This window comes from Papio anubis, chromosome 13 (assembly GCF_008728515.1).
Source record: "Papio anubis isolate 15944 chromosome 13, Panubis1.0, whole genome shotgun sequence".
In the NCBI taxonomy this organism is placed as follows: domain Eukaryota; kingdom Metazoa; phylum Chordata; class Mammalia; order Primates; family Cercopithecidae; genus Papio; species Papio anubis.
The window spans coordinates 91923991-91950874 of record NC_044988.1 but is presented as its reverse complement, the minus strand read 5'-3'; the positions used below and the strand labels follow the sequence as shown (position 1 = coordinate 91950874).

The 26884-nt window shown below is 40.7% G+C and overlaps 2 protein-coding genes across 8 annotated transcripts in view; one reads left to right on the top strand and one right to left on the bottom strand.

Annotated features, from left to right (window-relative positions):
- The window catches only part of MRRF (mitochondrial ribosome recycling factor), a 65391-nt gene extending 65060 nt beyond the window's left edge, over positions 1-331 (bottom strand). For 3 of the 4 annotated variants that reach the window (XR_002517434.2, XM_003911278.4, XM_017949585.3), the window contains exon 1: positions 27-331. Coding sequence is in view for 3 of the 4 variants with exons in the window: in XM_003911278.4 (XP_003911327.1) it covers positions 27-220 (194 nt within the window). In the remaining variant the exon portion in view is untranslated. The remainder of the gene's footprint in view (positions 1-26) is intronic. The other variant, XM_003911279.4, reaches the window with a different exon arrangement.
- Positions 106-26464, top strand: RBM18 (RNA binding motif protein 18). 4 transcript variants are annotated; one of them, XR_001895616.3, is made up of 7 exons: positions 106-250; positions 3410-3538; positions 12868-12994; positions 17926-18012; positions 20196-20281; positions 21386-21766; positions 23468-26464. XR_001895616.3 is itself a non-coding variant. In XM_003911280.4 (6 exons), exons 2-6 carry the CDS (start codon positions 3426-3428, stop codon positions 23625-23627), a joined length of 573 nt encoding a protein of 190 aa, XP_003911329.1. In that variant the 5' UTR covers positions 111-250; positions 3410-3425; the 3' UTR covers positions 23628-26464. The 4 variants fall into 4 exon arrangements, 3 of the variants coding, with proteins under 3 accessions (XP_003911329.1, XP_009186408.1, XP_021782879.1); XM_003911280.4 differs by lacking the exon at positions 21386-21766 and having other exon boundaries at positions 111-250; XM_009188144.2 differs by lacking the exon at positions 21386-21766 and having other exon boundaries at positions 130-250; positions 3420-3538.
- Positions 26465-26884: the final 420 nt, after the last annotated feature.

The window sequence follows — 26884 nt, the reverse complement described above, 5'->3', positions numbered from 1 at the left end:
CTCGAGGCCCTGTCAAGGACACTCACCAGCTATCGCCCAGGTTACTAAGGAAAGACTCGTGCGACGGCGGCGACCGCAGCTGCGCGGGCGTCGTGACGTCACGAGGCGAGGAGGCGGCGCAGGCGTAACGCGTCACGGGCGGCCTGGCAGCTGGCGGCATTGAGGCAGACGCGGCTAGAGGTCCGTCTGACCGCGGCGTCGGGACTTGGTTTCCGGGCATGAGCTGAGAGCACCACGCCGAGGCCACGAGGTGAGTTCGGCCGCGACATGTCCCTGCACCTCAGCGCTGGGCCCGCGAAGAGGTCTTACAGGAGGCCGCCCTCCCGGGACTGCATCTCAGGCCCCGCCCCGGATTGTCCTGTCGCTGGCCCGGAAATAACAATCCGAGCAATGACCCCTCGCCTGTGTGAATTCGCAGCCAGAAATCGGGAAGCCAGGGTTCCAGGCTTGGCCAACCGCTTGCTTTTAGAATCAAGTGTCTCCTCTTCTCTGGATTGCACTTTCCCCAGATGACTATCTCTGGCTTCCAGGGTTGTTTGCAGCTCAGCTGGAAGGATGAATGTAACCGCGTTTTGTGAACTCTGGTAGTCTAAAGGCTTGTTGCTATTGCAAAAGCAAAGCATTTTGGTAGTCCCATGCCGTCTTGATCTTTTATTACCCTTTACCTTTCCTCAAAAAGCCATATACTGAGCTGTCACCAAAATTGTCTTATTTAAGACTCACAACGACCTCATGAGACAGAAATAATTTTACCCATTCTAGGAAGGAAAAAGAAACTAAGGCTCCGAGTGGAGAAATGACTTGCTTCATTTAGTAAATATTGAGCACCAGCCGTGAGCCAGGCAGTGTACTTAAGTGTGGAAATAGAACCATGATCAAGATTGGCAAGGTCCTGTCCTGTGGGAGCTTATGTTCTAGTGAAGGAAACAGAAAGGGAAACGTTAAATAATATATTGAGTTAGCATTATATAGGAGGAAAAATGTGGAAAGGTGGCTATGATATAGAATAACAAGGGACTCTGTTAAGGAAGGCTTTTCTATGGAGAGGATACTTAAAGATCATGTGACTTGCTAAAGGCACAGTTACTAGGTGCAAAAGTCAGAATTTGAATCCAGACCCACATATTCTGCACTCTTAGCAGTAAAACATGGTACCTTTTTGTAGTAATAAGTATTAATAGCTATTGGTATTATTGCTAATTTTAGACATGAGAAAATCAGAATGTCCTGTCATTCAAGTCTCAAATGTCGTCTCCTTTAGAGAAGCCTTCCCTCCACTCAATCTGAAGTCGTCCAGTGCCTGTCACATCACCCTGCTTAATTGTGTTTGTGGCGTGTATCACTAATTATATCTTCTTTATTTATTTTGCTTTTGTTTTGTCCTGCTCTCCTTCCAAACATAGGCATCCAGAGGATAAGGACCTTGCTTGTTCACTGCTCTGACTCCAGTAACTAGATAAGTCCTAGATAATAGAAACAGTGAATTTATTTTTTTGAATGAATGATTTGTTTAAAAAGTAGGGAAAAAGGAAAGCAGAGAGAAGACAAAATGTGTCTCCCCTGGGATTAAATTTATATCTATTTTGCCTTTCTCCCAGGAGGTTAGAACAAGAGCTGTGTCTTTTTCATTTCTCTATTTCAGTACATAGCCCAGAGTTTAACAGTTCCTAGTTGCTTGGCTTACATTGCTGAACAGATTAAAGATGTGAATGGGAAAGGAAGAACAATACCTCATGTGCAGGGTATTCAATAAACAATTAACTAGGGACTGCTGTGCTAGACTTTATAGGGTGTGCTGAGATGAATAAGAGGTAATGGCAGTTGTTGCGACTGACCTCACGGTTCCTGTAGTGCTGACCTCCGAGGCACTTCTGGGTATAGGACACGTGTTCTCTAGCAGGGATTTCTGAATTTTGGCACAGCCTGCTCTCTTACCAGCCCCTAAAGCTTTATTTTACATCTGTCATCTCATTTTTGGTCCTTGAAGCCTTAAGTTTTAAACAGGGCAAAATTTATTAAAGATGGGGAAACTGAAGCTCAGAGAGAAGTAACTTCCAGTGGAAATACCACAATTTGTGCTGGGCATGGTGGCTCACACCTGTAATCCCGGCACTTTGAGAGGCCGATGTGGGCGGATCACTTGGGGTCAGGACTTCAAGACCAGCCTGGCCAACATGGTGAAACCCTGTCTCTACAAGAAAATACAAAAATTAGCCAGGCTTGGTGGTATGCGCCTGTGATCCCAGCTACTCAGGAGGCTAAGGCACGGGAATCGCTTTAACCCGGGAAGTGAAAGCTGCAGTGAGCCGAAATGTGCCACCACCCACGAGCCTGGACAACAGAGGAGAGTCTGTCTCAAAAGAAAGAAAGAAATGCCACAATTTGAAACAATGTCTTCTGACGCCAAGCTTTCTGCTCTTTCTACTGCTGTCTCCATCATAATCCTGTGTTCTCCTTGACTGTGAGATGAGACATTTCAGGAACTAAGACTAGTAATAATTTAAGCTAACATTAATTGAGTGCTTCCTAGGTGCCATGCACGGTTCTAAATGCTTTAGGTATATTAACTCAGTGAATCTGCACCCTAATTTCATGAGGCATTATTCCCGTTTTACAGATGAGGGAACTGAGGCCAACAGTGGTTAAGTAACTTGCACAGAGCTACATAGCTAGCAAATGGTGGAACTTGACTAACTAAGGAGGAAATTAGTCTCTTCTTCCTGGTCTGTCCCAAAAGAATAAACATGATAATAGCTAGTATTTATTGATTACTTACTGTTGTTAGATACAGTATTTAGTGATTTTTTACTGTCTTTAATCTTCACAACAACTCTATAAAATAAGCACTGTTCTCTCTTTAGATAATGAGGAAACTGAGGCCTAGAAAGTTCAGGTAATTCATCAAGTCACACAACCTGCTTTCAAACCCAGTTCTGTCTATGCACAGATTTCTTATATGGCCTCTTCTCTTTGCTATATTGTCTCTTCCTTGAGGAAAAGGGATGGAGTGCTGCTCTTCCCTGCCCATCCCTTTTAATGCCATTAAGACTCTTCCTGGTGGTTTCCAAGGCTTATTTTGGGTGACAGTTGTTGAACTAAAGTATCATGTAGTAATAGAGACTTTGGCCTCCTGCCCAGTCAGCCTCTGGCTACAGAGGAGGAAAACTTTAGTTTCTCCACACAGAACCACGCCCCTTTCACCTTAAATGGCAGCTTATGTGCTCTGGCTGCCAGAGCAGTTGTCCCAAGGGAACTGGTTCTGTAGCCCTGGTTGTGGAATCACTGAGGCCTTTGAAGGACTGCCCAGAGGGCATGCCCTCCTTGAGTAAATGTTTGTTGAGTTGAATTTGAAGTCTTGTGTTCACACTTTGTTACTCCCCTCCTGCCTGAATGTTCACATTTCTTTTAGTATTTCGTAGACATTGATGGAAGCAGAAACCAAAACTCTTCCCCTGGAGAATGCATCCATCCTTTCAGAGGGCTCTCTGCAGGAAGGACACCGATTATGGATTGGCAACCTGGACCCCAAAATTACCGAGTGAGTCTAAATTACCTTAGTTCTTTACCTACAATATCGGAATGTTTTGTGGTGGTGATGTCAAGAAGAATTTTCAAGTGGTGTGGGATATAGTTTGACCCCTTTACTTACATCTTATCTTTGAAGAGATAAGATGTTGTTGTTAGCCTGTTATCTTGTCACTTTTTTTACATTTGGACTCTGCTACTGCAAGGACACAGACTTGGGTATCCTTTAATCCATATACCTATCTGCCAAAGACGTTCTCCCATTTCCAACTATTTGAATCCTTGTACCTAGTAGCTCTAGGGAATTATTCTCTAGAATCAGCCTTGGGAATACATTTGTACCCAGAATGAAGGAACAAGCAGAAGTCTCAGTACCTTTGCAAACAGGCAGAGGAGACCCCTTGACTGTAGTTCATGTTAAGCAGCCATAGAACTATAGAAGGTCAGAGTTGTAAGGAACCTTAGAAATCATCCATGTCCCTTTGGTTTTCATTCATTCATTAAATGATTTGAGTGCCAAGTGCCATGCTAAGCAGCTTTCAGACTTCTTAAATCTGAAGAACCCTGTTTTAAAGTAAAAGTAATAATCAGAGCTGTATATAAAATAACAGCTCAGAGTTGCTCTGACTAAAAGGGAGAAGAGATGGAGCCAAAATCTTTTGTCAACTACTACCCTTTCTTTGGCCATCCCTGTTTAGGCTCTGTAGAACTTCTAGGGCTCCACAGAGCACACTTGACAACCTCTGATGGGACCCAGCTTTTTTATCTTACAGTAGAGGAAGCCAAGTTCCAAAAGACAGAAGTACCTTGCCCAAGATCACGAAACTGATTGAATTGCCCTGACTCCCTGCTCTTTTACATCACAGCCATTAAGATGAAAAGGAATTTCTTAGCTGAGAAAATTGAAAGATTTTTCCCTTCTGCCAGTTGTTTGATAGGGGGAGGGTGGTGGTTGGTGGCCGAGTAGAATGGGTGGGTTGGCCTGTATGAGGTCAATGCTGAAAGCCAGTTTGTTTGTTTGTTTGTTTCTCTTTTTTTTTTTTTTTTTTGAGACAGTTTTGCTCTGTTGCCCAGGCTAGAGTGCAATTGCACAATCTTGGCTCACTGCAACCTCCATCTCCTGGGCTTAAGCGATTCTTGTGCCTCAGCCACCCAGATAGCTGGGACTACAGGCAAGCACCAGCATGCCAGCTAATTTCTGTGTTTTTAGTAGAAAGGTGGTTTCACCGTGTTGACCAGGCTGGTCTCGAACTTCTTACGTCAAATGATCCACCCACCTTGGCCTCCCAAAGTGCTGGGATTACAGACTTGAGCCACCGTGCCAGGCCGAAAGCAAGTTTTGAGCATATCATCAGTCCTAGAAGTTACTCCCTTTGGAACAGTGTTAAAGACAAGGGGAGGCCGGGCACAGTGACTCACGCCTATAATCCCAGCACTTTGGGAGAACGAGGCAGGTGAATCACCTGAGGTCAGGAATTTGAGACCAGTCTGGCCAACATGGTGAAACCCCGTCTCTACTAAAAATAAAAAAATTAGCCAGGCATGGTGGTGTATGCCTGTAGTCCCAGCTACTTGGGAGGCTGAGGCACAAGAATCGCTTGAACCTGGGAGGCGGAGGTTGCAGTGCACAGAGATTGTGCCACTGCACTCCAGCCTGGGTGACAGAGGGAGACCCTGTGTCAAAAAAAAAAAGGTGAAGAGAGGAAATGAGGAAACCTGCTTCTTTGAGTGTGAGATGAGACAAGGTATATATGAGAGTTAGGATTAGGAAAGAGGAAAAAAAGGATATAAACTTATAAATCAGGATTATAACAAAAAGTTCCTTAAACCTACTCAAGCTCATATCAGCCAAATGTAAATACATTTAATTCCCTTAGAAATTATGATGGTATTTAAGATGTGTTGCCCATATATTATGTTATCTTGGTCACAGGGACCCTCGAGTAGATTGCATTTATTTCGGTTCTCTTTTATGGTTCATGGCTTTTGAGGGTGACTTTATAAATCTGAACAACCTCTCAACTAATGTCTTTTCATCAAAGAAGTTTTTTCCATCATCCAAAACCCAAGCTATGAGGGAATGCTCATAGTGCTTTCCATTCCCACCTCTGCCTGTCTAAATGGAAATCTAAAGTGTGGAAACAACGTTGGTTGTGTTGGCCGCACTTCTCTGTAATGAGACTTTTGTTCTAATTGTGTCCTGCTGCTTGACAGGAAGATTCAAACAGGCATTTGCCACCTCAGTTTATGTCATAAGTTGGAGTGTGTGGATGTTTTTTTCCAATTAGAACACTGGCAGGAACATTGAATCAGAACTTTCCCACCGATATCTCCGCTCTTTTTACATCAGGCCAGAGGTAGACATCAAGTAATAAACTGTAGATCAGAGCGTGCTGGCTGGAAGTGCTGGGCTTTCCCTGTGGCTGGTTTCTCCACTTCTATATCACCAAAGACCATTTTTATTATTTTTTTTCCTATGGATTCTTTTTTGTTTTATTTGTTTGTTTGTTTGTTTCACAGCTCTGTCACCCAGGCTTGAGTACAGTGGCACAATCATAGCTCATGGCAGCCTGGAACTCCTGGGTAGCTGGGACTACAGGTGCTCGCCACCATGCCTGGCTAGTTTTTTGTTTTTTGCTTTTGTTTTGTAGAGACAGGGGTCTCAGTATGTCTCTTAGGCTGGTCTCAAACTCCTGGGCTCAAGCGATCCTCCTACCTCAGCCTCCCAAAGTGTTGGGATTACAGGCATGAGCCACTATGCCTGGCCATCCTATGGATTCTTTACCTTAAAACATTTTATCTGTCAAACAGACTGGTTTATTAAATTGTAATAAATTTACGCTTAAAGATAAAACTACCACCAAGCGTGGTGGCTCACACCTGTAATCCCAGCACTTTGGGAGGCTGAGGTGGGTGGATCACAAGGTCAGGAAATCCAGACCATCCTAGCCAATGTGGTGAAACCCTGTCTCTACTAAAAATACAAAAATTATCCAGGCATGGTGGTGGGTGCTTGTAGTCCTAACTACTCAGGAGGCTGAGGCAGGAGAATCACTTGAACCCAGGAGGAGGAGGTTGCAGTGAGCCGAGATCATGCCACGGCACTCCAGCCTTGGCGACTCTTTATCTCAAAAAAAAAAAAAAAAAAAGAAAGAAAGAAATAACTACCAGTCATAGCTTATGGTTAACATAAAATGTTAATATTACCTCATTTAATTTACTTAATTACAGCAAAGGAACCTGACATTTTAGTAAAGTAAATCTTATCTTGTAGAAATAGATGATTTCCTTCCGTGTTTTTGAAATACAGAAACTTCTGGATCTTGTTCCTCTCAGGGCATGTAATGGTGAGCCTGGATGAACTATAAAATACAGTCATTCCCAAACATTGAAGGATTACATAATGAAACTTATGTGAATATATGGTACCTGTCTTGGAGTGCAGTCTCAAAAAGTATTGCTTGAATCCAAATCTCTAAACTTCTAATGACTCTTTAATAGAAATTTGCAGAGCATCCTCCAGCTTTCCTGTTTAAACCTACCTTCTGTCTACATATTGCTGCCAGTTCCTGCCATTTCCCCATTCAACAGACCCTTCTTCCCAGTCTCTTTCCTATATGTGTCCCTACTCTCTACCTGATCTCTTTTATAAACTGATTTGAATACCTCTCCCTTTCAAATATTCTTTTACCTCTTGTTAGAAGACAATATAAACTTACTGTCATGAATGAATATGTAAAACAATGGCAATTTTTAAAAATAACCACTTTTCCACCCAGTTTTTTAGTTTATTCTGTGATTATTTCTAGTCATTCTATGTGTGTGTGCCTGTTGGTTATTAATCTGAGTCCTGCTCAAGTTGCGCTAGGATGTCTGTCAGCCTCCTCCCAACAGAATATGCGTTTCTGACTGTCTAGCACTCTAATATTACTCTTCTTGTTTGTTTGTGTTCACTCTCTGGTTGTACTACTGACCATTTTAGGGCTATGTTAGATGCCAGAAATATTTGTATGACTAAATAGATCTTGGAGATTAGAATTCGAGGGAGTGATGATGCATTCTTGTTTATGGAGGTAGTACATTCCAAACCTATGTTCTTTCCACTGTATTCTGATTCCTGTCAACTATATTATATGTAATAATTTCTTACCTACAGAATGAGAATGTTCAACTAAATGATCTGAGCATTACTTCTAGCTCTAATACCATATGAATCTCTCTTACGTAACCCCTTAAAACTTTGTGAGGTAAGTGGAACAGATATTGTTTTCCCTATTATATAGGAAATGAAGAGTGAAGTGAGTTGGCTCAGTATACTGAAGTAGTTAATGATAATTTCCCACCGCCTAATTTAGTGTTGTTTGCACAAATATTCTAATTTTTGAACAGTCATAATCAAAAGTATCCTATTTTAAATCTTAAAATGTAAGGTTTTCTTTTTCATTGTTATGAGACCCAATCTAACTGTAAGTGTAAGCAGTACCTCTGAATATCATTATTAGTGCCATCCACAAAGAAGCTGAAAAACTTAATGATCTAAGGCATTATCTATTTTCTGCACTGTGGTTTTCTTTCTTTCTTTTTTTTTTTTGGAGATGGAGTCTCGCTGTGTCCCCCAGGCCTGAGTGCAGTGGCGCGACCTCGGCTCACTGCAAGCTTCGCCTCCTGGGTTCACGCCATTCTCCTGCCTCAGCGTCCTGAGTAGCTGGGACTACAGGCGCCCACTACCGCGCCCGGCTAATTTTTTGTATTTTTAGTAGAGACGGGGTTTCACCGTGGTCTCGATCTCCTGACCTTGTGATCCACCCACCTCGGCCTCCCAAAGTGCTGGGATTACAGGCGTGAGCCACCGTGCCCGGCCGGTTTTCTTTCTAAAAGGGATAATACTGACTTTCTTTTTCAAGTATTAGATGTGCTGTGTAAAATGCCAAATTTGTAGCCACTGTATTATGCATATGGAAGTATGAAAGAGAACAAAGCCCATAGAAATGCTAATAGAAAGAGGATTCTGAGTGGAGGGAAAATCGTAAATAAAGGCCTATAAGTAGGAGTAAGAAAGATTGTTATGTGTAAGTAGATAATCAGGAAGATCTTTCTGACTTAAGCAAAGTTTGAATACTGGATGGGAATGAAAATAGTGGCTGCATTGATAGAATACTCTCAGGTTAAGACAGGGTCTTTAAAATTCATTCAGACAAGTCTGAATTTCATGAAAAAGAGACTCATTGTGGGTATTTAGTGGGAGACTGACATCATGAAGTGATGTGGGTTTGGTTGTTGTTGTTGTTGTTTTGTTTTAGAGACAGAGTCTCACTCTGTTGCCCAGGCTGGGGTGCAGTGGCTCAATCTTAACACACTGCAACCTCCACCTCCCAGCCTCAGGCAATCCTCCCACCTCAGCCTCCCAAGTAGCTGGCTGTACAGGCGTGTGCCACCACACTCAGCTAATTTTTTTTGTAGAGATGAGGTCTCACTATATTGCCCAGGCTAGACAATGATGTATTAGTAGAGAAATTTTACATCAATATGTAGGATGAATTGGAAGGGCAGAAACTGAAGATGAAGATTCACTGAGAGAGATCGCCATGAACTAGTCTTGCCATCAGTTATCACCTAGATAGAGACAGTGAACTTGGAGACTGATGAGTGAGTCTGAGATGAGGAAAGTGATTGAAGTGGAGTGGAAGGTTGAGGTGATCCTGAGATTTCTTACCTGAGGAATATAAAAAGATCATGTCCCCCCTGACCCGAGGGATAGCTGGAAGGATCATCAGTTTGTAGCAGGGAGGAATTCAGTTTGCGGTATGTTAAGTAAACTTAAAAGCAGTGGCAAGCCATCCAGGTGGAAATGTCCTCCTGATACAGACTTTCAGGGATAAACTAGGTAAGCTGGAATGCAAGGGAAAATAAACGCATGAGCATGCGAGAACAGTGTGTTCACCCCAGAAGAAACCTGTTTCTCTCTCAGCCTGTTCCTTATGTCTCCTCATTGTCCATACTTCTTTTTATGACTTGGTTTACATGAAATGGCCTTCACTGTTTGGTTACTTAAATTGGAAACACAACAAGACCATTTAATAATGTACTTAGCATAAAACATAAATACCCATCTCATAGTAATTTCTATATACATTTATAAAGAAAATTTTCTCTACAACAAATTGTGCACCAAAAATAATCTTAAATGTCATTTCATGGGCTTCCAATTGCCTACAACATGAAATTAAAATTTCCTCAGCCCCTGACATCCTTCACAACCTGTCCTCTGCCTACCTTTCAGCCCCATCTTACTGGCTACCCCCACTCTATTCCAATGGATCAGACCCTTTTTCACCTTTGTCTTTGCACATTGCTTAGTACTCACTCACACTGACACAACCCAGTCACAGATATCATTCCTTTCATGAAGCTCTCCTTAACCACCACCTTCCCTGCACCATTGGTCTTCATTCTATGTACTCATATTCATCCCCTCTGTGTACAAGCATCACATTGTTTTGTAATTGTTTGATTACGTCTCTCTCTCTATTAACTAGAATGTGAGGTCCTTGAAGGCAGGAACCTAGTTTTATTCATCTGCATAGCCCATATGCCTGCTTGGCTCTAGACACATTGTAGGTATCTATTTTAACATTTGTATAGATTAATTACTTCTGTGCCATTAGGCAGAAAAGCTGTCTTAAAGACCAATTACAGAAAACACTGATTAAGTTGCAGATCTATGTGTGGGGCTGGTGTGCTAATTTGCTAGCTCCTGAAGGCTGCAGGGCACACATTTCATTAAGTGAAGCAAGCCTATGCTGAGTAGTGTGCTCTCCCGCACTTCAGCAGCAGATAAAAGTGCTTGCAGATGTGAAAGCAAGATCCTTCAGGCTTTTTTCACTATCAGAGCCTGCAGTTCCCATCTCCAGGAAGCAAAATAGTAAACATTTCATTTCTTTTGTTTCGGTGTTCCGATAGTTTTAAGAAATTATCAAACAAGAAAAGAAATCCTGGAGAAGTTGAAAGACACAGACCTAAGCAGATGTTCCTGGAATCTTAAGGTCGCACTTCTTGGGCAGAATGTATTTGTTAGCTTTACAAAGAGTAATCTTTTGTCAGTGTGTGTGTGTGTGTTTTTTTTTTCTGAGTAAATTAAAATTCATTCTTTAGGAAATGCCAATCGTGTTACCTTCCTGCTATTAAGTAGAATGGAGCTAATGAAAAGATGACCAGCCCACAGTAGCCTTAGATTGTTTTTTTGGTTGTTTTTTTGTTTTGTTTTGTTTTGTTTTGTTTTTGAGATGGAGTCTTGCTCTGTCATCCAGGCTGGAGTGCAGTGGTGCTATCTCGGCTCACTGCAACCTCCGCCTCCCGGATTCAATCGATTCTCCTGCCTCAACCTCCTGGGTAGCTGGGACTACAGGCATGTGCCACCTCGCCCGGCTAATTTTTTTGTATTTCTAGTAAAGACAGGGTTTCACCCCATGTTAGCCAGACTGGTCTCGAAGTCCTGACCTCAGGCAATCCACCTTGGCCTCCCAAAGTGCTGAGATTACAGGCGTGAGCCACTGCGCCTGGCCTAGATGTATTTATTTTTTTTATTTTTTTATTTTTTAGAATAGGTTTGACTCCCCATTCTGTGGCAACTGGCACGGCATTAAGATTTGGATGGGTTTAGTAATTGGAAGATGCAGCTGTGAATTAAATATCCTGGGGGAGGCTCTTCTCGCCCATCTTTGTGTGTGAGAGACTCACCCTTGCTGTAAGCCTATTTAAAAGTCAAGTAAAACCACACATTTGCACTTAAGGTGTCTTCCTTTCCCCTGAAGTCACTTCCTACATTCTCTCTAGTGGTTGAGGTGTCCTGATGGGAGTTGGGAAGTTGGAAAGTAGGAAATCATGGTTGTTTTACCTTTCAAAATAGACCAGATTAATATCCACAATATGCCTTGGGATCCTTGCATTTGTCGCAGTAAACCTGTATTATGTCTTTCTTGTTCCACTGTGTCAGACGCTCGATCCAGGATAATGGACTTGCTTGTTGATGTGCATTAGTATCAAATTTAGTGTAGTGTATGGTCCATTTCATATCTTTCTGCCTCCCAAAGGAGATTCTTGCTCAAGAATAAAATTTTGATGAGTTTCTCTTAGAAAACAATGTGAATATAAATGTGGCTATAACGACAACTTTACTGACTCCCTGTGGGGTAGAATTCCCAGTAATAACAGATTTAGCATGTGGGCTGATACCTTTTTAGTATCACAGGGACAGCATTGTTTAGAGAAAACCTTGACTCCATTTGAATAGCACGGAGGATGCCAGGAGGAAGGCCAAAGGGAAAGGAAACGGGAGAGCTGTTGGTTTGTCTCACCCCCACATCAGATGACAGGAAGTCGGAATTGAGATTGGCCACAGCAACCTGTTAAGGCCACATCTGTTTGAATAACTTAAAAGCTCTATAGAAACCAAGTAAGTTTTGGAGTAAGGAATTTAAGAAGAGGATGAGTGGCAGAGTGGTAAGCAATAGCTTGGAGTGAACATCCTGCCAGGAATAAATTTCTTCCTTGACCATCTGTATTCTTTACTTGACTATACCCTAGAGTATAAACTGTTTCACAGCAACTGAGGTTGGTTAGTTACCCATAGCTGGATGATTTGTAGGACTGGCCGGGTTCCCCTGCCCTTTGTGAAACCAGCCTCAGTCGCATAGTTGTTCCACATTGTCCTAATGTTCAGTCATATCAGTCGTTGAAACTCTCAAGTGCTATGGAAGTATCACTAGCTGTGGTTTGATTAATGGTAGAGTTGCTCACAAGTGCAATTTGGGTCTAAGAATTAACTACAAAATCAAATAGGAAGATCTTCCAGGACTGTTTTTTTTGTTTGTTTGTTTGCATGAATGCATGTGTGTTTGTTACTTTGTTTATTTTTGAGATAGGGTAGGCTTTGGCTTTTGGAGGGTGGGTATGTGTTTCTAATGGAGTTATAGTTATTCACAAATGCTATTTCATTGCCAAGGAATTACAAATAAATAAATCAACACTATTTTTGAGCTTTTCAACAAAAGAAAAACAAATAGGGCTTGTAGGCCAGACAGCTGTTTGTAAGGTGTGGTTTTTTTGTTTGGTATTTTTGTGTTGGACAGATGCATAGCCATGACAATTCTAGTTCCCATTCCAAATAGAGGCAAACAACTCTGTTTGCCAAATAAACTAACATAGCAGTTTAGAGGAAGGCAGGGGGCTGGGGTGAGAGATTTCATCCCTGGGGTAAATTATCTCCTGCTTTTGTCTCACACTTCAGGCTGAGTGGCCAACAGAATTCCCAGAGCATACTCATGGACTCTTCTTTCTCTGCAGATACCACCTCCTCAAGCTCCTCCAGAAGTTTGGCAAAGTAAAGCAGTTTGACTTCCTCTTCCACAAGTCAGGTGCTTTGGAGGGACAGCCTCGAGGCTACTGTTTTGTTAACTTTGAAACTAAGCAGGTAATTAAGCTTTCTCCCCATTTTATAGTATTTATCAAACTCTGTCATAATTATTTGTGCATCTCTCTTGCCTACTAGAATAGCAGTTCCCTGTAGGCAAGAGCCATGTCTGATTCATCTGTGTGCCTTACATTGAGTCCTAAAAGAGATCCTCAGTAAACAAATGAATTAGTGACTTTCACAATTCACTCTCCCTTGGCCAAGGTTTAAGGCAACTGACTGACCTACATTTTTGACCAAATGCATTGGGATGCCCACATTGAGCACATGTACATCCCCCTCTCTATTCTCTTTTGTTTGTTGCTTTACTGGCTGGCCAACTGACAAAGCCTTCTTTTCTTTCAGTAGTTTTCCCTGTGGTACAGAAACCTACCTGTGATGAGACACCCATAAAGACTCTTTTATTATTTCTTCTCAAGGTCTCAGAACAAATGCATATAAATTTTAATGTATGTAGAAGAGAGCATTCACCTTCAACCATGATATATACATGGATCTCCTTGTATTAAAATTTAGTCCTTGAAGTGGAAGTACATTGATAAAGAAATTGAATTTGATTGTTGCTAAATGTAGAGATGCTGCATAGTACTTATAAATTTATTCATCATATGTAAGAACATCGCATAGTTAATGTTATGTTAATAATTTGGGCCTGGCTCACACCTGTGATCACAACTACCCAGGAGGCTGAGATGGGGAGATTGTTTGAGACCAGCCTGGGCAACATAGTGAGACTCTGTCTCTAAAAAAAATTTTTTTAATTATGTGTGATGGTGCACCTATAGTCCTAGCTACTTGGGAGACTGAGGCAAGAGGATCACTTGAGCCCAGGAATTCAAGGCTGCAGCAAGCTATGATCACACCACTATACTCCATCCAGCCTGGGCGACAGAGCAAGACTCCATCTCATAATAATAACAATAATTTGTATGAGTGTTTTTCTTTATTCTGAAATTAATGTGTGAATATTATAGATGAAAATATAGATAACTGGCCGGGTGCAGTGGCTCACTCCTGTAATCCTTGCACTCTGGAAGGCCGAGGCGGGCGGATCACGGGGTCAGGAGATCGAGACCATCCTGGCTAATATGGTGAAACCTCGTCTCTACTGAAAATATAAAAACAAATGAGCTGGGCCTGGCGGCGGGTGCCTGTAGTCCCCGATACTCGGGAGGCTGAGGCAGGAGAACGGTGTGAACCCGGGAGGCGGAGCTTGCAGTGAGCCGAGATCGCACCACTGCACTCCAGCCTGGGCAACAGAGTGAGACTCCATCTCAAAAAAAAAAAAAAAGAAAGAAAATATAGATAACTGAGAAAGAAAATGTAAATCACTTGGCCTAATACGCAGAAATAATCACTGTTAACATTTAGTCATATATCTTTCCAGTCTTTTTTTGTTTCTTCACATTCACACACACATAAACACACATTATGCAGTGTTGTAACACACAAACAGAATCATATTATCATGTTTATCATTCAAAGTATACTAAAATTTTTCTACCATTTAATCACATCAAGATACCATTTTGTATCTTGATATTGTGGTTTCACTGGTGTTTGTATGTACCTGTGTGTGGGGGGAGGTAAAATCATTGATCTGTATCTGAGATTTGGGCATTTTGTGATTGTATGTGACTTAGACTGCATTTAAAAACTAATCATTTTTGATAACTACATAATGTGAATATATAATATTTGACTAGTCCCCAATTGTTAGCTATTTGGGTTGTTTCACTGGTATTTGGGTTGATTCACTAGTATAAATATCACAAAAGTGAGTATTTTTACAGCTCTAATTATGTATATTTGCCACATTTGTGGAGATGGAATGGCATCATCAAAGTCCATGCATAGTTTTTCTTTTCTTTTCTTGTTTTTTTTTTGTTTTTTGTTTTTTTTTTTGACAGAGTTTCACTCTTGTTGCCCAGGCTGGAGTGCAATGGCACAATCTCAGCCCACCGCACCCTCTGCCTCCCGAGTTCAAGCGATTCTTCTGCCTCAGCCTCCCGAGTAGCTGGGATTACAGGCATGTGCCACCATACCCCGCTAATTTTGTATTTTTAGTAGAGTCAGAGTTTCTCCGTGTTGATCAGGCTGGTCTCAGACTCCTGACCTCAGGTGATCTGCCCGCTACAGCCTCCCAAAGTGCTAGGATTACAGGTGTGAGCCACTGTGCCCAGCCTATAGTTTTTCTTAATACAACTGCCAGATTGTCTTCAAGAAATGATATATCAGTATGTTCTGAGATTGTATGGTAGTGTCATTTCTCCTTGCCAGTGCTGGGTATTTTTTATTTCCTCTAATTTTTTAAAATATGATAGCCAATAAGTAATACATTGTTACTCTAAAATATGATAGTCAATAAGTAATACATTGTTACTGTAATTGTTCAAGTATTTTGAGTGAAGTGAAATAATGCACTATATAATTAGCAGTCTTTATTTATTTTTTTTTTTTAATACGGTCTTGCTCTGTTACCTAGGCTAGAGTGCAGTGACACAATCATTACCCACTACACCCTTGACCTCTGGGTTCAAGTGATGCTCCCACCTCAGCTGCTGCAATAGCTGGGACTACAGGCACATGCCAGCATGCCTGGCTAATTTTTGCATTTTTTGTAGAGATGGCGTTTCACCATGTTGCCCAGTCTGGCTTCAAACTCCTGGGCTCAAGCAAACTGCCCTTCTCTGCCTCCCAGAGTACTGGGATTCCAGGTGTGAGCCACCACACCTGGCCAGCATTTTTAAATATTTTATTCTTTCTTAATGATAAAATGAAGTGCAGTGAGAATTCCTTTTTTTTTTTTTTTTTTTTTTTTTTGCCCCGAGACACGGTCTCTCTCTGTCATCCAGGCTGGAGTATAGTGGCACGATCACAGCTTAGTGCAACCTCAACTTCCTGGATTCAAGCAGTCCTCCCATCTCAGCCTCCCAGGTAGCTGGGACCACAGGCACACACAACCACACCGGCTAATTTTTGCATTTTTTGTAGAGTCAGGGGTTCATCATGTTGTCAGGCTGATCAAACTCCTGAGCTCAAGCAACCTGCCTGCTTCGGCCTCCCAAAGTGCTGAAATTACAGGCGTGAACCACTGTGCCCGGTCTGGGAATTGTTGCAGACAACTAAAATCAGTGGTCATGTTTGGGCATAGATGTTAGCTTAAAAACACTGGAGTAGAATACAAAGCCTAGTTTATATTTCTGGCTCTTTTATTTATTAACTTTGAGCAAGTCTCTTAACTTCTTTTGGCCTCGATTTTCCATCTAAGAAAGGAAATTAAAAATACATATCCTTCGTAACTTATGGGAAGATGGGAGAATAGATGAAAGTATAAGAAAACATAGTGGGCATTTAATATTTTCGAATATATGAAAATATTTGAAATAATGTACACAGGTAGAAAATTATTTTTAAAAACATTTTAAAATAAAATATTTAAAAATAAAATGCCCCTGCTGGCAACTGCTGCTACTTTGGAACTAATAGAGTGCCCTATAAGTTCTTATTCACCAAATGAAGCTTAAAAGAATAAAATGTTTCTTACCTGACACTCTAGCTTTGTGTGCTGTAGTGGGGCAAGGATAATTAGTGAATATCCAAAGCCTACTACACAGTGAGAACTCAGTAAATATTTGTTAAATGTCATACTGGTAAGTTCTGTAGGAACAAGAGAATCACCAGTAAAACCAGACTGGAATGCCTACTGGCTTCTATAGCCTCTCCCTGCTCCCTGGGACATCCTATTCCTCCTCTGTTCCTTAAGCATTTCTTCACCCTCACTAAACATGGGTTACACTTGGCCGAATGTCTCATGGATGCAAATGGGGCAAAGAAGGTTTGGCAGGATGGAAAGTACAGCCAGGTTTCCTGGGAATGACCCAGAGTGACTGTTAGCCAGCTTCAGGAATTCCTTTCAACCATATGACTCCTGTGTCTGATGGGGAAAGGGTCAAGGAACTTTCGGTTCTGAAAACCAGGTGCATAGATTGACTCACACAGATACCTTGCTAACGGTCTGTTTGACTCACTCCTGCTTTTTCCGGCCTAGTTTCCTTGACTCCCATGCCCTTTAAAGCAATTATTCCTCACTATGAATCCAGAGAGTACGCCCTAGTCCAGGATATGGTTCCAGGGCCCTTGCGGGGAGTATAGTTTCTTGACATAGGGGGTGCTACCCTAGCTAACGGAAGTGTGCATATGGCTATCACCTAATGGGAACAGCACTATTACTAGCATATGTTAGGTGCATATCATATACTTCATGCTTTATATTCTTTGAGTCCTCACAGCAACCACTGAGGAATAAGTATCCATATTATCTATTAAAAATTATGTATTATTTATCTATATTTTACAGTTGACAAAGCTAGAGACACTTAAGTGAGCTGCCAAATATCATACTGCCAACAAATGACAGACCAGGATTTGAATTTTTGTCTGACTGACTTAAAAATTCACGCCTTTAGCCAGGCACAGTAGCTCACGCCTGTAATCCCAGCACTTTGGGAAGCTGAGGCGGGCAGATCGTGAAGTCGGGAGATTGCGACAGTCCTGGCCAACATGGTGAAACCCCGTCTTTACTAAAAAATACAAAAAAATTAGCCAGGCATGGTGGTTCACGCCTGTAGTCCCAGCTACTCAGAAGGCTGAGGCAGGGGAATCGCTTGAACCCTGGAGGCGGAGATTACAGTGAACTGATATCGCACCATTGCACTCCAGAGCCTGGTGACAGAGCAAGACTCTGTCTCAAAAGAAAAAAAATGCCCTTTTTAAAATTCTGCCTTGTAAAATTGTAAACCCTTGCCAGTTATTTACCAAAAACAATTTGTTAGAAACTGAGCCATCAAAGCTAGTGAGGCCCTGTGAGAATACATATAGCTAGTTAAGCACTTCAGTTTTTAACTAACATTTGTCCCTTTCCTGGACAGGAAGCAGAGCAAGCCATCCAGTGTCTCAATGGCAAGCTGGCCCTGTCCAAGAAGTTGGTGGTGCGATGGGCACATGCTCAAGTAAAGGTATGTCTGAGAGGCTAGAAAGGCATCAAGCCTCATCCTAAATAAGCCTTCTGAAAGACAGTTATCCACTTACCCGTTTATGTCCCAATCTCTTCACGCCAGAAACAGCCATACTTCAGGCTCCTACTTGTATCTGCCATGTGTGTTACCAGATGATTTTCTTTTGAGAACATCTCAGGAGGGATTAAGTTCCTTGGTTATTTCTCTCCACATGCCCACAGATCCTGGTTTTGATTTTCTCATGTGGCCAATAATTACTACGCTCAGACCTCTGTCATTTCTTCAGGTGGAGGGTTCTTTGGAGGAAAAAAATGTATTTATTTTTAAAATCAGTTGCCATAGGCATTATTAGACTCTTCCCAGCCTCTGACTCTGGAGAGTTTGAATTTGTTTATTCTAAATGCTTGAGAAATGGGTAGTTCGTATGAGTGCTTAAAGCACTGGCATCTCCTTACTCCAGAAATCTTGGGAGTTACCAGGGTGTGGGTTCATGGGGCTTTGCAGTGCCTGTATTGTGTTTAAGTCCCGAGAAGCAGTAGGCTGCCCTGTGCATTCTGTAATTAGTCTCTTGGGAGAATGCACTAGAAGAGCTTCAGCCATTAAAAAAAAACAACAACAAATGGCATTCTGTTCCAGCTGGCACAGAGGTGGTAAAGTGTGTTGACTGGAACGTTCCCAAGAGTTGATCTGCCTCCTTCCGCACTGGGGACTTGAAAAACCTGCGTGCACAAAGATTTGTGACAGTTTTGAGTTGGAACTGAAATCTTTAGCTCTAAGCATGGTTTTTGATCAGAGACTCTCTACCCCCCACCCCAACAAACTTCCCAGTAAAGAGTCACAGAGACTAAACAGACATTTAAACTCAATATCCAAGCTGAAAAAGTAAGTTCAGATACTTTAGATCCTTCTGAGTATTCCAGGTAATCACAGAGCCTTCTCAATTTCTAGGACACATTGCCTTAAAAATAGAAACAACAAGGAGAATTACCAAATGCTTTTTTACTCAAGGGAAAATCAAGTCTCATTTACCAAACCCGTTTTCTGGTTCTGCATCTCATTGAAAAGGCATGCAAGAGAAATCATCCTCCATTCCTGTCTTTCATTTGAAAATCTCTTTGCCTCACGGTTCTCTTCTCTTATAAATCTTTTTTGACCAGAGGCTCCTGATTGCTCTTCAATATTATATTTACTTTTTACAAGAAGTATGTAGTTATCTGACTAGGGCATGGTGGCTCATGCCTGTAATCCCAGCACTTTGGGAGGCTGAGGCAGGAGGATGGCTTCAGCCCAGGAGTTCGAGGCCAGCCTGTGCAACATAGTGAGACCCTGTCTTTATTGTTTCTAATAAAATTTTCAAAGAAAAAAAAAGTATGTAATTATCTGACATCAAATTAAACTACTACTTTACTGTAGAATGTTTTCTATATCAACAACTGAAAGCTGCTGCAACTTTTATTCTTCACTCAGGCCTGTTAAGAGTTGAATGTTATGCTTGGTTGGTACTTTGCAAAATTTAAAGGGTTTTTTGTTTTTTGAGATAGGGTCTGGCTCTGTCACCCAGGCTGGAGTACAGTGGCAAGATCTTGGCTCACTGCAACCTCTGCCTCCCAGGCTCAAGCAATCCTCTCACCTCAGACTCCTGAGTAGTTGGGACTACAGGCATGTGCCAGCATGCCCAGATAATTTTTGGTTTTTTGTTTTTTAACAATAGAGACAGGGTTTTTGCCATGTTGCCTAGTCTAGTCTCAAACTCCTGAGCTCAAGCAATCTGCCCACCTGAGCCTCCCAAAGTGCTGGGATTAGAGGCGTGAGCCACCGTGCCTGGCCAGTTTAAAGTATTTTTAATAAAATAAATATTGTAAGAGGCGATATGTGACAGTTAAAATAAGAATATAAGAAGGCAACCCTCCTGTGTGTTTGTACCATCTGAGAAATTGAAAGTTGACATTTTTTTCCTACCAAATAAGGAGGAACTGATGACAAGATGGAAGCATCTTTTTCTAAACTTACAGCCTTTAGGCCAAAACTATGTGACGTTTTTCATTAATTCTAAATGTAAAGTAGTCCAAAAATTGTCTAGAAGTAAGATGATGCACTGACGGTATTAGTTTCTGAACCCACGCACTACAGTAAAGGGCTGGTTTCTGCCCAAGTGAAGTAATTTCTCTGTTTCTCATTTTCAGAGATACGATCATAACAAGAATGATAAGATTCTTCCAATCAGTCTTGAGCCATCCTCAAGCACTGAGCCTACTCAGTCTAACCTAAGGTAAGATGATGTACTATAGAAAGACACGGTAATTCAGGAGCTTCAGCCATTTCATTATTCCATGTCTTCATAAAATAGTGAGTCTTCAGACTCTTAGAGTTTATTAATTTGACAAGAGATATGTTCAGTTAGTCTCCAGAATGTATACATTTCCTCTCCTTCCATCCACCTAAGGTCATGTAGTCCCCATTTACAGAGTCATTCCTTCGAAAAAGACTGGGTGTAGCTACTACACACGAACCCTTGTGCTTGGCACTGGAAATACAAAGACAGATCAGTCATTACCCTAAAAACAAGCATTTTAATAAGGCCTTGGGTCTCTTGGGCGTTTGTCATTATATGCTAATTTTTACCCAATCTTAAGTTCCCTTATACAAAATTTTGGTTTGCAGATATTTGATTCTGTGTACCATTGCAACAGCCATGACAGTTTTGGTTCTAGTTTGTACAAATTATTAGTTATTTCTTTGAAGTTTAAAACAGGAGAACTAAGGGTTGGGTAGAGGAAGGGGAAGTTAAGTGGATGGTTGAGCAGAAGTAGAAGGTGGGTTTTTTGTTTGTTTGTTTTGTTTTGCATTGTAGCCTAGGGAGACATTTTAGCAATAACAATATCCAAGATTTATTGAGCTTACTCTGAAGCAGGCACTGTGCTAAACATGTTACATGTAGTATGTCATTTACTTACGGCTGAGATCACACAGATGGCAAATAACAGTCAGGATTCAAAGCCAGGTCTATTAGACTTCAAAATTCAGTCTTGTAGTTACTATTTCAAAGAAGCCCCAGGCCATAAGTGCAGGACTAAAGCCTCTTCCGGGGTTGGGGAAGAAAATATGTGAAGGAGCATCAGTGATACATAAGGATCAGTAACCAACAATCGTAAAGTCAGGAAAGTGATGCCTGTTTGGGTGGAGCACCAAGCAGGGGGAATAAATGCCTTTCTTGTATATTACCTGCACCAAGCAAAACAGATTTACAAGCATCTCATTAAACCTAAGGGAAGGTGTTCCTGAAATGTTTTCAGGAATGGTAAATTAGTAAATTTAAATTAATTTTATGGTTACTCATTTAAGTTTAATATGATTTTTTTTATTTTTGCTCTAGGGAATTAAGTGACTTCTATAGATTCACTGGGAACATATATCCACTGTGTTATTTTCCTCATGAGATTTGAACCTCCTTGATCACAGATTGATCTCCGTGAAGGTTTTCGTAAATCTAACTCCTATTGGAAAGAGATGACTGCATTTGTGCTTGATGGTCTTCATGTTACAATGAACATGTCTTTAGTTTCTTATGATTTGTGTATGCCACTTGTTTACAAGATAGCCTAGGGTTTTCCATCTATTTTTTTATCCAGAGGACCGCAGCTTACATCTCTCTATTAACATCTATGCCTAATGAGAGAAGGTTGCTTCCCTGTGACTCATACAAAATCAGTGACCGGCTGTGCCATTAATGGAAGAGGGGCCAGAATGCATCTCGGTAATACATCAGTGTTCTTTTTATTGTAACTTAGTTTTTAAATTTCTTGCCCATGTATACCTTTTGAGGATCTCCAAAAGGCCACGTATACACTCCTTCCAAGTTTCTCTCACTGGCTATAGACCGTTAACAGCATCAAGAATGGAAAATGAAGGTAGCCATAGGCCAAAAAATACCTACTCCCTGAGTGCTCTGCGTTCAGGTCCAGGGATGGCAATGATCTCAATCAAAAGCAAATTCCTCACCACTTCTCTAGGATCTCCTCTCCCTTCCTGTGTAATATAAGACTATTCAGCTCTTAACTTGATAGAGAAGAAAAAATGAGGGCTTTAGTGATAAGTTGAATTCTCACTGCGATTTGTTAACTGTGTGAACCTTGATCATATTACTACCTCTGCATTTGTTTCTGTATCTGTAAAACATGGATGATAACCCATGTAGAGCCATTGCAAGGATTAAAAACATAATAAGTAGGTCAAGTGCAGTGGCTCATGCCTGTAATCCCAGCATTTGGGGAGGCTGAGGCAGGAGGATTACTTGAAGCCAGGAGTTCAAGACCAGCCTCGACAACATAGCGAGACTCCATCTCTACAAAAAAAGTTTTAAAAAATCAGCTGGATGTGGTGGTGTGTGCCTGTAGTCCTAGCTACTCGGGAGGCTGAGGCAGTAGGGTTGTTTGAGCTCAGGAGTTCAAGGTTTTAGTAAGCTGTGATGGCACCACTGCACTCCAGCCTTGGTGGCAGAACAAGACCCTGTCTAAAAAAAACAAAAACAAAAAACAGTATAAGTAAAATGCTGGGCACTGTGCCTGGCTCATTGTAAGCACTTTGTAAATGATAGTTTTTATTAACACACATTCATCAATAAAAAGAGACTGTATAGGATTTCCAGAATGGTTTCTTTCCATTTTTATTCAGTGATTCAGGTGAAACCTGGGCTGTTGAGTCAGTTTGTATTCAAATCTCTGCTCTGTCATTTACTCGCTGTGTAACATTGGGCAAATGAACCTTTCTGTGCCTCAGTTACAACATCTGCAAAATAAGGAATATAACCTGTCTTAAAATGTTGTTTTCAATTCTACAAGAATTATTTTTAGTGCCTACTCTCTGCCAAGCATTAAGGTGCTGAACAGTGTCTGCGTCTGAGGATTAAATGTAAAAATATATGAAGTACTCCTAACAGTGTCTGGGTTTATGTTAAAAATTTAATAGATGGCCGGGCGCGGTGGCTCACGCCTGTAATCCCAGCACTTCGGGAGGCCGAGGCTGGCAGATCACAAGGTCAGAAGATGGAGACCATCCTGGCTAACACAGTGATACCCCGTCTCTACTAAAAATACAAAAAATTAGCCGGGCAAGGTGGCAGGCGCCTGTAGTCCCAGCTACTCAGGAGGCTGAGGCAGGAGAATGGCATGAACCCGGAAGGTGGAGCTTGCAATGATCCGAGATCGCACCACTGCACTCCAACCTGGGTGACAGAGCAAGACTCCATCTCAAAAAAAAAAAAAAAACAATAGATGGCTCAGACTTGATGTCTTTGTTAGAATGAGAGAATTAGTTACATATGTAAAATGTTTAAATGTTTGTAATTTAATGTCTTGTTGCTTCTCTAATATTCCCAAGAGGCTCAAAGAGATGAACTATACAGGTATTTTCTGCAGGTATTTAGGCCCACTCTGATCCTCTGCTATTCTTTTTCCAGTGTCACTGCAAAGATAAAAGCCATTGAAGCAAAACTGAAAATGATGGCGGAAAATCCTGATGCAGAGTATCCAGCAGCGCCTGTTTATTCCTACTTTAAACCACCAGATAAAAAAAGGACTACTCCGTATTCTAGAACAGCATGGAAATCTCGAAGATGATGGTTGTGAATTACTGTAGCAACAAAAGCAAATTGGTCTCCACACCTAAAATCGTCTGCCTTTGTACTTTGTAGATGTGAATGGTACTATTCAACGGAGCACAATCACATGTTAGCATTTGGTAACATAATGTTTTTGGATGTTCTTATGGATGTTTCTTCCCTGCACTATGTATGGAATTGAGCATCATCCAGAATAAATAGGATTGTATCCCAAATTGTGATTGAAACCCTGGGATGCTCTAATTGGCTGGTTTGTTTGGATTTGTAACTCCAGAAACATTCTATAGTGTGCCAGAGCAAAAGGCAAATACACAAAATGTTATTACTTAAATCAGGAAACTAAATATATTAGCGTCTATTAAAAAATTGAGCATTTTTCTACGCTTATGTGTCTTTACAACACAAAGAAAAAGTAAAAGACAGGGAGGGAAGTGAGAGACAGGTTTTAAATCATGTTCAGAACTGTTGTTCCAGAATTTACTATGGCAGTCCCTCCAACTGGACTGAAAAAGAGAAAGTTCTTGGCAAAAAGGAGCTGATTCTTTGAGCAAATATTATAGTAATCTGTTTAAGAATTATGCTTATTGTTTCAAAATCCCAGCTAGGAAAACATGCTGTATATCTTAAAGTTGTTCATGTTAAAACTAGAATCAAATTTAATATTTTATACCACAACACAAGTTCTATTTGGAAATTGAACTTTTATTCTATAGCAATCATTTTTTTCAAATCTAGATAACCATGCCTTCTATAATAACAAATGTTGCTATTTTCATGGGACTTTTAAAATTACATTTATTGCATGGGATTGTTTTTATAGCATGAGAATGTTCTGTTTGGAATTATATCATGGTCAGTCTAAATAGAAAAAGCAAAATTTCTTTGAAAACCTAAACATTGCTGTATTGGTCACTATCAAACATACAATTTTCTAATAATTGTGTAGCGATCTAAGTGGAAGAGATTGCATTAACTTATGCAGGACAAGGAGAGGACATGCAGTGGGTACAGAAAGTCAATGGAACAGACGCCACTCTGGCACCAAGACTGTGATGACTTTGTGTGGTAGGTAGTTTTAAAGGACTGCATGCCTTGGAAATGATTCTTCACTTGGAGAACATACTTGCCTCTAGATATTTCACTCTAAGCATCCTAAATATAACAATAGAGAAAGATAAGTCAACCAACAGATTTGGGGATGTGTTTCTTCAGCACATTTTGGTCATTTTGGTGCCAAGTTTGACATACTGTTTAATTGGGCAGCACTTTTGCTCCTTTACCAGGTATGTATCACTTTGTTACTCCAGGTGCCATTCTTGGTGATTACAGACTGTTTATCACTATCATTGTTAGCAAGAGGAAGCTTTCGTTATAGGAACTTAACATCTTCCCATGAGTATAAATGAATATATAGACATTTGAATCAAAGCTTCAGTAGAGGGAGGTTTCAGAATTCATAAAACTGGTTCAATGAAATTATTTTTACTTTTCCCAAGGTTAATCTTTTTAAATATCTCTAGACATCAAATACTTTCTGTATATGTTAGCTGTGTCTGTCTATGATGCAAGTAACTCTCCTCCTATTTGGGGGATAGTTCAGAGAGGTAGGAGCATTATCTCCCATTTTTCTGGTGACTTCTTGGAGTATAGAATTCACCATTTTATCCATAAGTCTTTAAAGGGTAATGGTGGAGTAGAACTTACATAATGCAAAATAGTCTTCTATTTTTAATAGGAACTTAGAAAAAACTTAATATATAGAGTTGTTTCCTTTAGAAACCAGAGCTATTTATTTGTATTTAAAGCATTGTTTATTATTTGTACTGATTCTTATCCCTCTGTGAATAAATGTAAGATGGTGTCTGTGTGGTTATATCTTCTCTCATTCACTTAATGGCATAGACTGCAGTTCTCTGACAGGCTTGTTTCCACTCAGGACTCTGGCCAGCATGTCCAGGTCGGGTGCTGCTTGTAAGTGCCTTCTCTGCAGAGGGTTCTGGCTAGAGTCAAACTCAGAGGCAACTCTCTTTACCCTTTATGCCTGCCTACCTCTGTTGTTAGAGATGAGAAGAGAGACCAGCTGTTTCCATTGCAAATGTCAATATTTGAAAAGAAGTTGTTAATGGAAATTTCTGCAAGTATCATACTATGTTTAGTCTCTCATAGTAGAGATTTCAGAAGAATAAATGTATATATCATAAATATGCTGAAAGCAGTCTGATGAAAGGTTTTTAAATTTCAGGTGTTAACTTGGTCAACTCTGTTAGGAGGTTATCTGTACTTAAGGTAAAATTTTTCTTTGGTTTACTGGTTAATTATTTTGGTTTGCTAAAATTATGTCACTTATAATTTGGGTTTATATACAAGAATGAAGAATTGAAGGAAATATTGAGGAGAGAGGTATGAACTATTTTTTTCTCAATTGCTATTTTATCAAATGCAAAATGTAATCCTAACCAGTTGATTTTCTATAATTTATATCTCAGTACTGGGGAGGAGTATCACATGAGGAAAGATTTTTCAAAGCATGTCAGCTGAGGCACAAGAATCGCTTGAGCCCAGGAGGCAGAGGTTCCAGTGAGCCGAGATTGTGCCATTGCACTCCAGCCTGGGCGACAGAGTGAAACACCATCTCAAACAAAAACAAAGCATGTCAAAAATCATTAGCACAAGTGGTATGAAACCAAGTATTCTGTAGCTCTGTCTCTTATTTATTAAGATATGCACAGTTTCCTGAATCAATAAATATATCTGTGATTCTTTTATACTACTATATAAAAGAATAGGAGTAATTCTTGCCTTATAAATTAAATGTTAAAGATTTCCTGTATGTAATCATTTGTTCCTAAAATATGATTTAGTCCCAGCATGTTTATCCTTGTTTTCTCTTTTTCTCTCCAGCTCTTATCTAGTCTGTCAACAAATCCTGTCAACTTTACCTTCCAAATGCGTCTTGAATCCAGCCATCTCACCACCTCCAACACCACCACCATTTTTGTTAAAGCCACTATCACATTTTTGTTAAAGCCACCATCATCTCTTCCCTGCATTACTACAATACCTTCCTAATTATCTCCCTGCGTTTGCTATTGATTCTTTAGGGTCCATTTTCCATACAGTAGCCAAAGTGATTTTTAAACAGTTATTTTAAGAATGTGATTCTCTTCTTGGTGGCTTTCCATCACCAAAATTCAAAGACCTGTAAGGCCCTAATGACATGTCCCTCACTACGTGTCTGACTGGATAGCTTGCTGT

Excerpts from the sequence above, each read along its gene's own strand:
- RBM18 (XM_003911280.4), top strand. The coding sequence starts at position 3,426 with ATGGAAGCAGAAACCAAAACTCTTCCCCTGGAGAATGCATCCATCCTT. Across the intron at positions 12,995-17,925 it reads TTAACTTTGAAACTAAGCAG|GAAGCAGAGCAAGCCATCCA; the intron begins GTAATTAAGCTT and ends TTTCCTGGACAG. Across the intron at positions 18,013-20,195 it reads GGGCACATGCTCAAGTAAAG|AGATACGATCATAACAAGAA; the intron begins GTATGTCTGAGA and ends TCTCATTTTCAG.